Here is a 16,620-nt window from a genome sequence, read left to right as displayed (position 1 = left end):
GTTGGAGAGGCCTTTAGCAAGAGGAGACACACAGGGGTCAATTCTTGGACCGATCTTATGACTACTTATAGCGAACGCTCTCTTAAATATGAAAAGGGAATCCTCTTGAAGGGGAAGGGAAAAGGAAATAATCACATACGCTGATGACTTCCTATTACTTCTCAACGGAACATTTCTTGATAGACTTGAACCCCAAGCCACTATGATTATGACGAAATTTGAAAATTGGGCTGCGTCTCACAATCTTCTGTTCAGTACCAAAAAAACTGTCACCATGGTATTTCCTGAGGCCAATCGGGTCTTAAGACGACCAACTATAAAACACTGTGGAGTTAGCATTTCAATGAGGGAAACCATAGATTATCTGGGATTTAAATTGCATTATCAGCTTTCCTGGGTGCCCCACCTTGACTGTATCTATAGCAAAGTTACTAAATTTCAAGCTAAACTGAATAGAATCTCTGGGGTTGACTGGGGGATTGGCCCTGATGTTCGGAAGTTCATCTACCTAAACAGCACTCAGAAACTTATCTTCTATGGAGCTGAAATTTGGTTTTCCCGACAGGTAAGAATCATTAATGGATTGGAAAAAAATGGAAAGAACTTCTTTACTATCTATCACTAAAACATACAAGACTACATCTATTGACGCTCTCCGAGTACTTGCTGGGACAATCCCTTTAGATATGACCGTAAACGCAGAAGCTCAACTTAATAATATTTTCCAACATGAAGAATATCCCAACATGATAATCTATAAACCAGTACCAACACCTATATTTATTATCCGGCTGAGGAAGTTTTACTTAAATATCAACTACATTTACTTACTTATAAGGGACAAGAATTATTCACAGATGGATCGAAACTTTTAGTTAACAATGAATTTTAGACAGGATGCGCTTTCGAGGCCTATCTGGAGGGAGAACCTGTTGAAAGAAAAACTTTTCGCATCTCTGATCACGTTTCCGTGTTTAATGCTGAATAATGAGCCATTCTCCAATCGATTCGTTGGATTAAAGAACAAAGAATTGCTGTTAAAATCTCAATTTATACCAATTCCCTGCCTAGCCTGCAAGCTTTGGAAAATAGCAACTCTAAAGAGTATTTAGTTCACTTAATTAAACAAGAATTCACAAACAATATCGCTTTACATTGGATAAAATCACATGCAGGCCATATGGGCAAAGAGGAGGCTGATAGGTAAGCCAAATTAGCCTGTGAGAGATCAACGGTCGATCTGTTTGAAGACTGCAAGAAAAACTTTGGAACTGGAAAAATTGATTGAATGGCAGGAGACATGGAGTGACAGCTTTACAAAGGGAATGCACGCATTCGAGCTCCTCCCGAAAGTTCCAACGAGAAAAATCATAGGAAATTTCTTTTTGAATCAATTCCCAACTAATCAGGGCTGTCATGGGCAACATAAGACCAGTTTTCTCGGGGGTGCTCAGCTTTGCCGTACCTGTCAGCTTGATGAAGATTGACAGCATATATTAATCCATTGTACAAATTTCAAGCACATTAGAGAGAAACTTTTTCATTCAAAAACCACATATGAGTTTATAAAGCAGCATTGGTCAAACCCTAAAATAAAAAGGGAATTGAGGAAATAGTAAGAAAATTGTTTAGTAACAAGGTACCTCCCTGAATCCTGATGACCTCTTGCTGCCTATTGTTAGGAAGGAAGGAAGGATATACTTTAAATCTATTATTGATTTACCTGTAATGGTCTGATTTTTACTTGAATTTTCTCCTAAACTGTTTCGTGCGTTTTAATTTCATGCTTATTGTCAATCTCTACCCCCATGTGATTCCTCATTTTGAATTTTTTAATCACTTGTGTTCTTAAGAGTATATATATATATATNAATATATATACAGGGTGATTCTAAAAAGATGGGCAAAATTTTAGGAAGTGATATTACACGCCGAAGCAAAAAAATTTCATCAAAGAATGCATAGTCGAAAACAAAACGCAAAACAGTGGCCGGCAGCGGCTATGCACGCAGTACGACGGCGAAGAGAAGATAGGCGAACATTCTGAAACACCCCAGGCATATCACGAACTTTCCCTGCAGCATCCGAATTCTTCTGTCCAAATTCTTCTGTCGATACAATGGGAGTCTCATACATAAGAGACTTCAGCTGTCCCCACAAAAAGCCGAGTATTTTTTTAACATTTTTAGACATTATAGCACTCGAATCAGCAACATTTATGCACGAATTGTGACGAAAAATTTGCATACGAGCTCTTATTCTTTCCATAACATGCAAATAATAACTCGCAGCGCAGTAACTCGCAACAGGAATGGAGCTTTCACGTTTGCATCAAACAACTTTCCAAATGCGCCAGCACCTTTGCGTTTTGTTTTCGACCATGCATTATTTGATAAAAATTGTTTGCTTGGGTGTGTACTATCACTTCCTAAAATTTTGGCCATCTTTTTAGAATCACCCTGTATATATATGTTACCGGCAAAGTATGAAATAATTTATATTTCGCACATTTTTAGGCATTCTATAGATTGCCAAATGAGAAACCGGCAAAGTATAAAATACATCCCAGATTCGTTTCAAATATCACTTGGCAAGGCTTGTGACTTTTAACGCGTGGCTCCTGACTTTTAACTAATAACAAAAATTATTTTTTTACTGTGCCAGATGGAAATGGAGAAATTTAATGAAATTTACATGGAAAAATTTAATTCAAAATGTCATTCAAGCCTGCTATGTTGCAACTAGTAGGTTAATTTCATGTTTTTTGCATGAAAATTCCCTTAATAAGAAAGGCTTAAATTTTGTTTCGCATAACTTTTAAATTTTCTTTCCACATTTTGAATAAATGTTTTTCAATGGCACTCACAGTATTTTTTCAGAATATTATTTTTATTTTTGAGAAATGCATGTTACTGTGAATGATCGAAATCGGTTGTTTTACATTTATTCGATATTTTAATACTTACTGACCACAGATTAAAAGAAACATCAGTGTAGGGTATCCCGGGCAGTGGCACTTGACCTTAAAAAATCATCAGTGTAGTGTATACCGGGCAAATGTATACCGGGCAGTGGCACTTAACTGGAACTAGCATGACTGGACCTTTGGTAAATGTCCAAAATATGTACTAGGTCTAGTTAAGCGCCAATGCACGGTATACATTTGCCCGGTATACATTACACTGATGTTTTTTTAAGGTCAAGTGTCGTTGCCCGGTATACCTTACACTGATGGTTTTTTAAGGTGAAGTGCCACTGCCCGGTACACATTTGCCCGGTATACCCTACACTGATGTTTTTTTAAGGTCAAGTGCCATTGCCCGGAATACATTCGCCGGACACCCCAAACACTGATGTTTCTTCTAACCTATCGTCAGTAAGTATTAAAATATCGAATAAATGCAATTATATCTTATAATAAATTAAATATCAAATCTGATGTAATAAATATTTCGGACATTCACCAAAGCGACTATGTGATTGGCAACACTCACCGGTGAAAGTCAGCAACCACCAATTTCGCTCATTTACAGTAACATGCACATCATTTACATAATAACCTCATCAGGACGTTTATTATATACTTTGCCTAAAAACGTCAGGCATTCTATACAATGCCGGCGTTTCATACTTTGTCGGTAACATACATATATGTTATCATGAATGACCGAATGTCGACTTTCACCGGTGAATGTCAACAATCNGTCATATCTCGAGAAGTTTTTAAGCTAATTGAAAATTTTTTGCTCACTATTATAAAATTCTTTTCCGTGCTAAAAATAACCTTTAGTCGATATTTATTATTTTTTAACATTTAATTTAATAATAGGAATTGTAATTTAATTCTGAGCAGTGTATGTATATATATATATATACATATATATACACTGGTGGACAAAGATATAGCTAATTCCATGATAATAAAGTATACAAAACAAAAATGAAAATGCCATTCACTAGCAAGACCTATTGCCAATAAATCCAATGTAGTCTGAACTTAAGGATAAAAGATGACAATAATAGTGAGGCTTGTACAGTGTGTGTTGCCTCTTATATGGGTCATTCTCATAAAAAGGTGATTTTTTAAGTCCCTTAGTAATAAATATTAGGAAATACAGGAGATTTCTTAATATTTTTCTTCAGCATTTCTCGTAAAGTTCTAACTAACAAATCAAATTTCTGCTAAATGTATTAAATATCTCATTCTTATTTTTTAATAAACATAACTTTAAAATCCCCTCCGTGGACGCTCAGTTTTGGATTGTTGTGTTCAACTGGGGTTTGGCAACGTTCTCACCGTATGCTCCGTGGACATCATAAAGAAGGTAAGAGAAAATTGTTTTATTTTTGATAGATGAATTTTAGATTGCAAAAATAGTATATTTAATAAAAAGAACTGCCCCATTTTTGTAACTTTAAAATTAAAAGTCAGAAAAATTCAAGAACTAGTTTTTTTCTCCCCCGAGAACGTCCCCTCCGTGGACGTAGCAAGTCCACGGAGGAGAAGACACAGTCAATGGAAGAGACAATGTGTTAGATAACCATAATACAATTTTAATAATTAAAAAACTATTTTCTTTTATTTGATATTTTTTTAAATGGAACAAATGTGTTAATTATTTTATATTTTTAAAGAAAATTAATTAAGTTTAACTTTTTCTTATAGGAGAAGTAAATATTGGCAATTTTTCTAAATAATTTCTATGATGTTTAACATTTTTTTTCTCTTCAAATTTTAGGAAAAAAATGGCAAAACCAAAATGAGAAAAAGAAAGCAATCAAATGCTCAATTACAAAAGAGAAGGAAGCAGAAAAAACTTAGTATGAGACAAGCTAAACAGAAATTAAAAGAAAACCCTATATTGTTTGAAGAAAGTAAAAAAAAAAAAAATAAAAAAAAGAGCAAGAAACTTTAAAATCTGTATCAGAAGAAGATTTAACAGAAAAATCGTGATTAAATGTACGAAAATTTCTAGAAATTGACAGAGCAAGCCGTTTGTGCCCAGGGAAAAGAGAAACAATAACAAGAAGAAAAGAGAAAAAACAAAAACGTTATTTGGATGACAGTATGCTTAACTTGCATAAAATGTTCGTAAAAGAGTACCCTCAACACTCAACTTTCATGTGGAGTCATTTTTATTTCAATAGTCTTTACATTTTAATTTATTAATATTCAGTAAGAGTTACTTAAATTGTGCACCTAGGTTAAAAATGGATGTTTCCTTTCATAGCAGCATGATTAATCGGAAGTAGCTCTATCTCTAATAATGAAATATTTTATTATTTACTTATTAACGTTAAACTCATATCAGTTGTACCCATCAATTAATGAAATAGTGTTCATTGACATTTTATATTTTATAACATAAAATGTCTCCTCCGTAGACTTTTACATCTCCTTCGTGGACAAGGCAGAATTTAAAATATTTTAAATCTTGAAAAAAATAAAATAGAAAGCTTGACCATCATTATAAAGACATATTGCAAAAATAAATAAAGGCATTTATTTAATTTCTATCACTATTTTAATTAATTTAATTTGAGAAAATTCTTTAGTCAATTAATACCTTTTCAGTGAGAATGACCCATATGGTGTATGGCCACCCCTGACAGACAGACAGCATGCACAACGAGTATGCATGCTGTTAATAAGGGAGTTAAGGAGGACTTGTGGAAGATCCTCTCATTCTTCCACCAGAGCAATTTTTAACTCAAGAATGGTTCTGAAGGGAGGTTGGCGCATTGCAATAGCTCACCCAAGACCATCCCAAGCATGTTCAATAGGATTCAGGTCAGGGGATTTAGCTGGCCAATCCATTCGTTAAATATCTTCGCTTTCCAGATACTCATCAACCATGAGAGCCCTATGTGGTCGCTCATTTTCGTCCATAAAAATGAACTCAGGGCCAACAGCGCCCTTGACAAGACGTACATAGGGCTCTAGGAACTCCTGCCTGTAACTCTGGGTATTCACGGAACCATTGTCAAACACATGGAGCGGTGTGTGGGTATCTTGCATGATCCCTGCCCAAACCATGAGTTCTCCAACATCATAATGGTCCCTTTAGATAATGTTGCTGGGATGGTATCGGGTTCCAGATTCCCTCCATATCAATAACCGTCCAGAATCAGGTTGTAGGTCATCGGTGAAGAGAACATTAGCCCATCCTGGAATTTGATACCTTAAATACTGTTGTGCCAGCTGTAATTCTATTCTGAGTTACAAACATCTTATATTTGTGAAATTGTTTCCTTTTCACCCCAACTGAAGATCTCTTCTGATTGATAGTGTTTATTTCCTTTATAACGTTTGTTTGCATTTAGTTCATTTCTAATTAACGCTGTTTTCTGGATTTCATATTTAATATTCTACCTATTTGTTAAAACTCTAATTCGAAAATTTTGAATATGTTTGCTTATGTGATTGCGCGCACTTTGAACTTTCGTAGTGTCCCCGGATGCCCCCTTACTGGGGCGGGACGGGGTTAAGCTAGTTATCAATAGTCGTAAACCAAAAAAAAAGTGGGGTGGCTGTTCAACGACGTTTATGATAGAAAAATAAACAAAAAAAAAATCGTGAGATAAAAACTATAATTTAATTGCTTTCATAATAAGTTTCTTTTTTGAAAATGCTCACAATTGCAACTCTAGAATTTTTAAAACAAAGAAATTAGACCTGCTAATGTGGAAAAATACTACAGTGAATTTATCACCTACAATGTTGCCCAATTGAAACTATTTTCTATTTAAAAAATAACCGCTGTTGTTTTAAATGTTCCAAAAGCCCCAATTCATTCTACTAACTAATGTTTTTACAAAAATATATCCATAAAAAAACTTTTTGAAGAGTGGCAGTAATTTTACGTTTAAAAAAATAATATAGAATGAAATATGTAATTTCCCTCTCAAAAGCCAAAATTATTTCAGTTTGAAGGCTTTTCAGTCATAGTAAAATGCAAGAAATTGAATTTTCAACTCAAAATTAATTTATATAAAGTCGTGATTTCCGATTACCAAAACAGAAAAGATTTTTCCAATGATTTAAGGTCATATTTAAATTCAAAAGAACTGAGCTTTTAACGCAACTTAAAACATATGATTTGCAAAAATAATTCGTTATGAATAGCGTAGATGAATAACTATTTAATAAATACATAATCTGCCTTTTAAATGTGTTTTGGAAACTTGTAACTATTTATTTTTCTCTTTAACAGTTTGCTTTGATATTATTAAAAAAAAGTCACAGTCCAGAGAGATCATTATAGCGAACAATTTTCTTTTAACAAAACGATTTCAAATTATCATAACTTCACCTACTTACGTAAATTGCCTCTTTCTTTTTTCAAAAGATTCTCTCGCTTTTTTTAAAAAAATTTCATTCAAGATTTTGAACGATATATTTTCGAAAAATTACCGTGGCATCTTGATTCTTTGAGAATGTTATTTATTATACTGTAATTTGAAAGAAATAACTTGACAGTCACGTGGGTTTTACATTCGAGATTCCTTAGCAACTTTTGAGTTTGAAAGGACTATAAAAGCTGATGCTCAATTCAAAGATTTCACAAACCACAGCTTCAGAGTACTCTTCTATATCTTATCCTATTTTATCTCAGGTAGAAAGTTTTAAAAGAAAAATGCTTTCTCAGGTAAGACTTGAAATGTTTTCAAACAGCTTTAGTTTAAATATTTTTATCTGTCATAATGATTATCCTTTCTCTCAATGATTATCATTCTTTGAGTCTAGCTAAACTTTTTATCTAAAAAGGTAACCTAATTTTGAAATTATTTTATTCTGAAATTAATTGATAAAATATATAAATTTTAGTACATTGCTTTCGAAATTTTATAAAAGTTATTATTTTATTTTAATGATAAATAAGAAAAATAAACAAAATTCAAACTATAGATTTTTGTATTGATAGGGATAAAAACCACCTTTAAAATTGATATTAAAAAAAAATTTCTTTGCAAAAAAAAATTGTACTGTGCGAAATTGTTGAATTATTATTTTCAAAAAAGATATTTTTTTGTTAAAAACCTAGTTTATGTATACAGAATACATGAAATTATTGATATACGTAGCGTATATGTTTTTCATATTAATCTGACAAAAACCATACACATTACTAGAGATACATTCAAACTTATTTTTTAAAATATATTTTGCCAAGCCAAATGTTTTTCATTCAATTTTTAATGCTTTGTGCAATTTTTAAGAAAAATTTAAATAAAAAAAATACTTCAAATATGCTGAGATGGTAACGCAAAAAGGACTTCCATTTATGGTACCCCCTGACGACGTCAGCTTCGGTTGTCATTTTTATATTTTTCTTTTTTTTTTATTGTTTACTTCTTTATAATTTCTATTGGTTGCAAAAAGAGCAACACCGATTAAATGTTACAGACATATAAGTTTTTCTTACTATAAAAAAAGCTAAGCACATGAAATATTATCTGTATATGTATAAACATAAGTGTTGATATAATTAAAAATATAATCAGAACAAGAAAACAAATAAGTGCTAATTTCATTAAAATGTTGAAACTATTGAAAAGTGTTTTTCACTAGAGTTTTAATTTAAATCCTTATAATTTTTAGCCAGAGGACTATTAGTGATATAAGAAATATAATATGACGTAAATTTATTAATTTGAAATAAATGTGGAAATTTTTAAAGTATCCTCTTTATAGGAATAATAAAAATAGAGGAAACACAATGTAACCATAAACATATTTATTTGATTTAAATGTGAAAACCGTGTGAACTTCTGTTAGTTTTGTGGAAATATAATGTGTTTATAAATATGTTTATTTTATTTAAATGTGGAAATTATTAGAGTGTAGGTTCGAGATTTTTAAATATCTGTTATTATATCGGTTATTAAAGATCTGGACGAAATATTTCTTTTATTTAATTTAAATCAAAAAATATTTTAAGTATCTTCGTTATATGACTAGAAGAAATAAATGAAGCACAATATATACATAAACATGTTTATTTGATTTAAACTTGGAAACTGTGTGAACTTGTTTACTAAAGAAATTAAACTGATGATGGGAATATAATGTTATCAAAAATATGCACATTTGATTTAAATGTGGAAATTTTTTGAGAGTAGATTCAAGATTTATTAGAAATCTAAGGATCAATGTTGTTCTCATTTAATTTGAATGCGAAAATCACTAGAACGAATTCTGTACGATTTTGGATTTTAAAAAAAAAGCTACCGGAAATAAGCTCTGTAAATTTTCCAGTGTTTACATTTTACTAAGGATCCTTTGAAAAAGGAACCTCTGTAGGGAAGATTTTTAAGGGAATCTCACGTGAGACTAATATTTACAACATTGATATTTGCCTCACTATTTTAAAAGCAATTATTCAGAATCGTAGATTAAGAGATGGGAGAAGAAACTTCTGAGTTGGAAGTATTTAAAAAAATTTATGAAATATTTGTTACATATTTTAACAGCTATGATTTAGATTAGTTGATTACGGTCTAGAGAGAGAAATATTTTATCTGAAAATGTTTATTCTCGTACAGTACAGTGATGTACTCGTTTGTGCCTAGAAATTTCTTGGCACAAACGGTCTAATAGCAATTAATTTAATTGTTATTTTACCATATTCAACAAAAGCAGCCAAAGAACCATAAAAAAATATGTAACCATATTCAAACCGTCAAAAAACGTCTTTTTTATTATCTTTCCTGACGCGGTTAAACAACCAGAATTCTATCCGAGCCATCTTGGGCCACCTTATACATATAATTTGTTCAGTTCAGCCGGATACGTACTGTAGCTGAGAGGACTAATCGGCCGATCTCATGACCTGTTGAACCAATGTTCGAATCCCTACCTTGGTGCTTAAATTTTTTTTTTCATTCCTTCATTATATGTAGAGTTGGTGACTTTGACTATAAGAATGTGAAACTATCATTCACGTAAAAGAGACGCAGCATTCACGGAGCATGTCCAGTTTTTAATTTTTATGGTTTTAAAACTATGCTAACTGTAAATGTTTACAAAATCGTATAGCTTTTTTTTATTCGCTGTTTCCTAACCGTACCAGTTACTTGGTTTCAAAACCATAAAGGTAAAAAAAAAATATCCTAAACCATCAAGATTATGGTTACTGGGATGGGCAAATTACTTATAATTATTTTACCGTAATTTCAAAATGAAAAGTTTAATAGTGTATTATTTTAAATGTTTTCTGTGACATATTTTCATTTTTTAAAATTGCATAATCACTTGAAGAAGGGATTGGACTTTTTTTTTAATTTCTTTACAATGATATTCGGTACGATTATTACCCACGGAGAAATAGCCTATTGACAAGGTTTGAAATTTTATTTTTTGGTAAAAGTAGTGGAAAAAATATGTATTTTTTACATATTATTGTTAAAATTCTTTCAATGAGAGGTTCGAAGAAGAATATACATTTTTTTTTATTATAAATTTTTTTTATTTCATTTGAAATTTTTACTCTTTCAGATCGTCATCTTTGCCATAGGACTAGTTTGTACAGTTGAAAGCTTAGGAGTCGGCTCAGCTGGATCTGGAGGTTATGGGGGAAGTATGGGAGACTTTGGCGGAAGTATGGGTGGCTATGGAGGAGGTATGGGTGGTTATGGAGGAGGTATGAGCGGAATGGGAGGATACGGAGGAGCAATGGTGAGATACTTAGAAAATGATTCGAAATCCAATTAGATTTCAATCGACATTTGTTTTACATTAATTTTGTTTGTATTATTAGTCTAAGCCTAAACCATACAGTTTCAACTACCTAGCCAATGGCATGGGTGCAAACAGTTTCAGAACTGAAGAGGGAGATTCTAGCGGAAATGTGCAAGGATCTTATGGCTATACTGATGCTCAAGGATTGTACAGACAAGTGCAGTACACAGCCGGTGCAGCTGGATTCCAAGCTACAGTGAAGTCCAATGAACCAGGTACAGACAGTAAACCAGAAAGTCCTGCTGATGTGAACATGATAGCCGAACCTGCACCTGCAGGAATACAAGAAAAATACACAAGACGAGGTAATAAAAATGCAATTAGGATTAAAATTATAACTATTTAAAGTAAAATTAAAAATTTTCAATTGCTGAAAGGAATCATTATATTAAACATTTTTAAATATTAAATTAAATTTATACTTTATTTATAGTTTAGTAGTTATAACAGTTAATTACTAACTGAAGTTATTGCATCAAGGTGAAGTTTAATGGAGGACACCTGGTCATTCACAATAATTCGTTGTTGAGCTGCTTTCAGCAACTATGAATTGACTGTTGCTCATATTTCCCTCACCAATGATAGTTAAATAAGTTACTAAAGTTTTTCTTTATCTTTTACTGTTGTGAGTCAGTTGGCAGAATGGTACCTAATCGCACTCTCATGCCACAGGTGCTGGGTTCTATACTCGTGAAGGGCAAGTTTTACTGAGTCTTTCATCCCTTTGGGTGTCTATAAAATAAGTACCAAGCATGCTCAACTGAACACGGCTTTCCACATTCAGCTGACCACACAATCGAAACATCTGCTCCTGCACCCCAGAGCTTCAGGTCAAGAAAACTGAGATAGCAACAGTAGGCCTTGGCCTTCTACAAGCTATCTCGCCACTAAGTTTAAATTGAGTTTTGCGCGTTGCATTTAATATTCCGAATTGCATTGTTCTGTACATAGCAAAATTAGTTTTTCCATGAGATTAGATTGAAAAAAATTTTCTACACAAGTTTACGTTATCGCAAGATTTTAATTTCGCAACTAAATATTACGTTTTTAATTAACGAAATAAAAATTTTGTTAAAAAAGAGCAGAGTATCTCCCATTTAGTTGAGTTTGGAAAGATGTAACTTAGAATACAACTTTTTAAAAGTTCGATTTCTTAAGATAATATGATTCGACTGATTTTGTATCTTTTATTATTATTATTCTGATTATTTATCTCAATTGTTTTTATACTGATTATTTATCTCAAATTTTGTGTTTTTTCAATTCAAATTGCATTTTTCAAAATGATGTAAAAATTGCTACCTTACAGTTCAAAAGTTTTTCGACTATAATTAAATAAAATAACAAAAATAATAAATATTAACTTAATTTTGTCTTGTATGGAATTTTCTTAGAAATTGTATAATTGTGAGCAAAAATTTATTTGCTTTAAAAGTTCTCGAGATATGTTGAAGTACGCAAATATTTTAATTAAAATCAATTTGGTCTGCTCTCTTTACCAAATTATCGGAACCATATTTCCCAGATTGGAAATATCTCTTATATTTTGAGAATCAGAATTCTAAATCTGTCGAAAACAAGGTATGTTAATTCAGAAATAGTGAGCTTTTTTATCTGATTTCGTAACTTAAAATATCGTCTGCACTAATCAATTAAAATATTTGATATCGCCACCTTGAACCATTAAGATTGAGTCATAGAATGCGAAGATTCGTGAAGAACGTGAAGTTTTCGATCATTCTATCAAAATTATAGAAGAGAGGTCCGATTATTTTGCACATTATACATTCAATAGAATATACATAGTAGAAACATGTATATTAGAACCTTGCTGATTATTCTCCTAGCAAATTAATGATTTGAAAAATTACATTTTTCAGATACATTAATACATTTTATTGAAAAATTACATTTACAATTTCATTCTTTTGCGCATTATACATTTAATGGAATATACAAAGTAGAAACATGCATATTAGAAACTTTATTTTATTGTTAGTCATTCTTTTAACAAATTAATGATTTAAAAAATTACATTTTTCAGTTATTGACAACATTGAATTATTTGATAATATAAAAAAATTCAGCTGACAATTCTTTTACAATGTGTTTAATTATTACAAAGTTTTAAATGCTGGACGAATTAAACTTTTAACAATTGGTCTTACAAAAATCTATATCTATTGATCATAAGAAAGTTTTATTCAATTTTAAAAATTTTCTATGAGGTTCTGGATGAAATATTCATCAGATTATATTTATACTGATCATGCCAAATTTCCAATTAATAAATTAAATGGTTTTTTGTTCTAGCTGGATCTGGAGGTTATGGAGGAAATGTTGGTGGAATGAGAATGCAAGGTGGAATGGGTGGTTTAGGAGGTGAAATGGGAGGCTATGGTGGAATAGGAGGAGGTATGGGTGGATATGGTGGCATGGGAGGATTTGGTGGTGGATCATCCAGCCCATTTTCAGGAATAAGTCGCAGTGGATCTGGAAAAAGCATTCACTGATGTAAAATGTCAGACAATTTAACAAATTATATTTGTTTGCGACGTTCTTATTTATATTTTTCGCATATTTTTTTTCAATCATTTTTATTAAAGTTACTTAAGTTGTTAATTGGTTAACATAAGTTAATGATATTAATAATTAAGGAATGAAAAACTAATTTGAAAGAAAATAGTGAAATATCATAATATAATTATAGAAATGTTTAACATAAAAAACTTGTTTTTGACCATGGTGGACAGTTCTCTTCTTTTTTTATGTTTTACTTGGTTTGAAAAAAATTGTTTAACAAAAGTTAATTGTTTAACAAAAGTTAATTGTTTAACATAAGTTTATGACATCAATAATTATTAAATGAAAAACTAATTTGAAAGAAAGTACTAAAATATCATAATATGTATGGAAATTTTTAAATTAAAAAAATTGTTTTTGACCATGGTGGCCAGTTTTCCTTCTTTTCTATGTTTCACTTGGTTTGAATTTTTTTCCGATTCTTTACAATACTTTCATATTTTATATTAAAAAAATTGAGATTTCGAGATAAGTATTTTTTATTCATTTTAATTGCAAATTTCTGCTTAATGTGTCTATATTGCTCGCTGTTTGTGTATTAAACGTTGTAAATTTTGATGTTTTTAAATGTTGACTTTTATGTTTGGTCTGTGGTGCGGTGTGAATATTATGTCCTGTTGTATTTTCATATTGATCTCTTCCTATAATTTTTGAAGAAATAAATAAAGTTTTTGATTGAAAATTTGTTTTGTTTTGTATTTATAATTTACATTTTTAATTTTCCAACAACCCGCTGAAAATTACTTTTAAGAGAGTTAAGTGAAATTTAGCAAATGCAATGTAATTTTATTCAAATGATTGCTGTTTAATAAACAAATAAACTGGAAATTTAGACAATAACATGAAAGAACTATCGTAAAAGAACAATACAAGCATTTAATTAAATAGTTATACTTCATTGGAAACGAAACTCTATTAGATATTTCGTGATAAAGCGTTTCAGCAGAATAGAAAAAAATATTGTGTGCTTTACAGAATAGTCTGTGCATTTTAAAAACAAATCTCTATCTGGATAATAACTCGGATTTACAGCTTCAATAATTCTTATAGCTGCACAGTGCAAAAAAAAAAAAATGTAACACACTGAATAACTTTTGATATAATGATCGGATCTTCACGTTCATGAACTCAATCTTAATGGTTCGAGGGAGTGACTTCAAATATGCTAATTATTTAGTGCAAGAGATAATTTAAGTTATGAATTCAGACAGAAAACTTACTTTCCTAGAATAAATATGCGATTCTCTTGTCTTATTTAGATTTCAGAAACAAATATAGGAAAAATTCCAAAATAAAGGGGATATCTGTAATCTGGGAAACACGGTAACTATAGTTTGATCAGGAGAGCGATTCAAGATTCAGACCCCTTAGTATACTTTTTGCGTATTTCTCCATATCTTGATTACTTTTTTAAGCAAATTAAAACATTTGTACACGCAATTATAAAATTTATTTACCCGAAGGTAATTCGATGCAAAAAGAACAATTTTAGTGAATATTTATTATTTTATTTGATAATAGACTTTAAAACAAAACTTGTACAAACTTTTTACATAATCTTATATTGAAAATCTTTCTAAGGTTCTTCAATATAGAATTATTTTAACAAAATTCGAATGAAATCGATCGAATAGTTCTTGAGAAAACAAATTTTAGCAAAGTCAGCTATTTAAGATTCGATTTCTCAGAAAGTATTCGACCGATTTTTCAAAATATGCATTCTGCTATGCACAATTGCATTCTTTAAAGTGTTGTAAAAATTATATACCTTGCAGTATTTTTCTTTATTATTATTAAATTTTAAAAAAATGAAGCATAATAAATATTTACTAAAAGATATTTTTTGTGAATTTTATAGTAGTGAGCAAATATCTTTCAATTTGCTTTTCTGAACTGTAATACAGGAAATGTTTAGTATTAAATTTTTATACCAAATGTCGTGATGAGCCGTGATGGCTCAGGGAATACAGCGTTCACCTTCCAATGTGGTCAACCGGGTTCGAATCCCTGCCATGACTGATCGATACGAAACCCGCCTCAGTGGTAGACGGATCACGGGCAAGAGTCCCCCTGCAGTCAAGCTAACCGTGGAAGGTTTTCGTGCTTTTTCTCTCCTTGTAACGCAATTGCTTTTTAGTTCCAACTTAAAGTTCTCCACGAAAGCAAATTTTTCCCAATACCTGATCCAGGAGCTCCTTTATCTTCCGGGTCGGGTTCAAAAATACAAGGCAACGGAGTTGAACATCAATAGAAGAAGAAGACTTTTTCAAGCTGAAAAGGATCTGAAGGACAAAAAAGAAAGCTGAAAGGACAAAAAAGAAAAAAACTATCTATAAAAGAAACATTACAAAACGAAAAAGGATAGAGTAAAGAATTATCTTAAAAATATTGTAACCAAAGAATGCTTTGGTCCTGGCTATTTGACAGTCAGGGACAAGTTTAATAGCCATCTTGACTTTAAACAGATGCATAAATCAGATGGAACTATGATCACCACTAAAAAAACCACAATTGAAACTATCCTGGAATATCATTTCCCATTGGACCAACACCCATCTCCTTTGCCGGAACCTTAAAGTTGTAACAGGGATCAACTATACACTAGGAATGAAATTACAGCTGTTGTTAATAGTATAAAGAACAATAAAGCTGCAGGTTTCGACAATATCTCTCCCGAAGTCATTAAATCCTTAGCAAATGCCATTCTCTAAATTATTTCCCTACATTATGGAAAAAAGCTAAATTAATTCTTCTCCCTAAACCTGGAAAGGATTTATACCAACCTGAAAGCTATTGTCCGATTTCTCTTCTTCCGGTTTGGGGGAATTTGTTGAACAAATCTATTAGTGTTTCACCTTGAATCTAATAACATTCTACAGACAGATCAACACGGTTTTGGGAGAGGTAGAACTTACTACTTCTAACTAAGAAAATAAAGGAGAAGGTTATGAGAAAACCAAGAAAATAAAGGATAATGAACATCCCGCACTGGGTACTTCCCTTGATATCAAAAGTGCCTTTGATAGAGTCCTTTGGAACAAAATTATCGAATAATTGAATTCTTGCAACTGTTCCTATGACTTGGTTAAGTTGATTTCAAGTTTTTTGGACAACAGAAGGATTCTGTTTGAATGAGAAGTTGGAGAGGCCTTTAGCAAGAGGAGACACACAGGGGTCAATTCTGGGACCGATCTTATGACTACTTATAGCGAACGCTCTCTTAAATATGAAAAGGGAATCCTCTTGAAGGGGAAGGGAAAAGGAAATAATCACATACGCTGATGACTTCCTATTAC

At 31.5% G+C, this 16,620-nt stretch overlaps 1 protein-coding gene across 1 annotated transcript; it reads left to right on the top strand.

Annotated features, from left to right (window-relative positions):
* Nucleotides 1–7,477: 7,477 nt before the first annotated feature.
* On the top strand, nucleotides 7,478–13,970 carry LOC107444307 (uncharacterized). Its single transcript, XM_043054081.2, has 4 exons — nucleotides 7,478–7,649; nucleotides 10,499–10,678; nucleotides 10,761–11,046; nucleotides 13,055–13,970. The coding sequence occupies exons 1-4, from the start codon at nucleotides 7,545–7,547 to the stop codon at nucleotides 13,252–13,254; spliced, it is 771 nt and encodes a 256-aa protein (XP_042910015.1). The 5' UTR covers nucleotides 7,478–7,544; the 3' UTR covers nucleotides 13,255–13,970.
* The last annotated feature ends 2,650 nt before the right edge of the window (nucleotides 13,971–16,620 follow it).

The sequence above is a fragment of the Parasteatoda tepidariorum genome, chromosome 2 (genome assembly GCF_043381705.1).
Source record: "Parasteatoda tepidariorum isolate YZ-2023 chromosome 2, CAS_Ptep_4.0, whole genome shotgun sequence".
NCBI classification, from domain to species: domain Eukaryota; kingdom Metazoa; phylum Arthropoda; class Arachnida; order Araneae; family Theridiidae; genus Parasteatoda; species Parasteatoda tepidariorum.
Note: the sequence above shows the minus strand (reverse complement) of the source record. Positions and strands in the feature narration are given on the sequence as shown.

Bases quoted from the DNA above. Each gene is read 5' to 3' on its own strand.
- LOC107444307 (XM_043054081.2), top strand. From the start codon at position 7,545: ATGCTCAATTCAAAGATTTCACAAACCACAGCTTCAGAGTACTCTTCT. The intron at 7,650-10,498 runs GTAAGACTTGAA...TTACTCTTTCAG, and splicing joins AAAGAAAAATGCTTTCTCAG to ATCGTCATCTTTGCCATAGG. The intron at 10,679-10,760 runs GTGAGATACTTA...TTGTATTATTAG, and splicing joins GAGGATACGGAGGAGCAATG to TCTAAGCCTAAACCATACAG.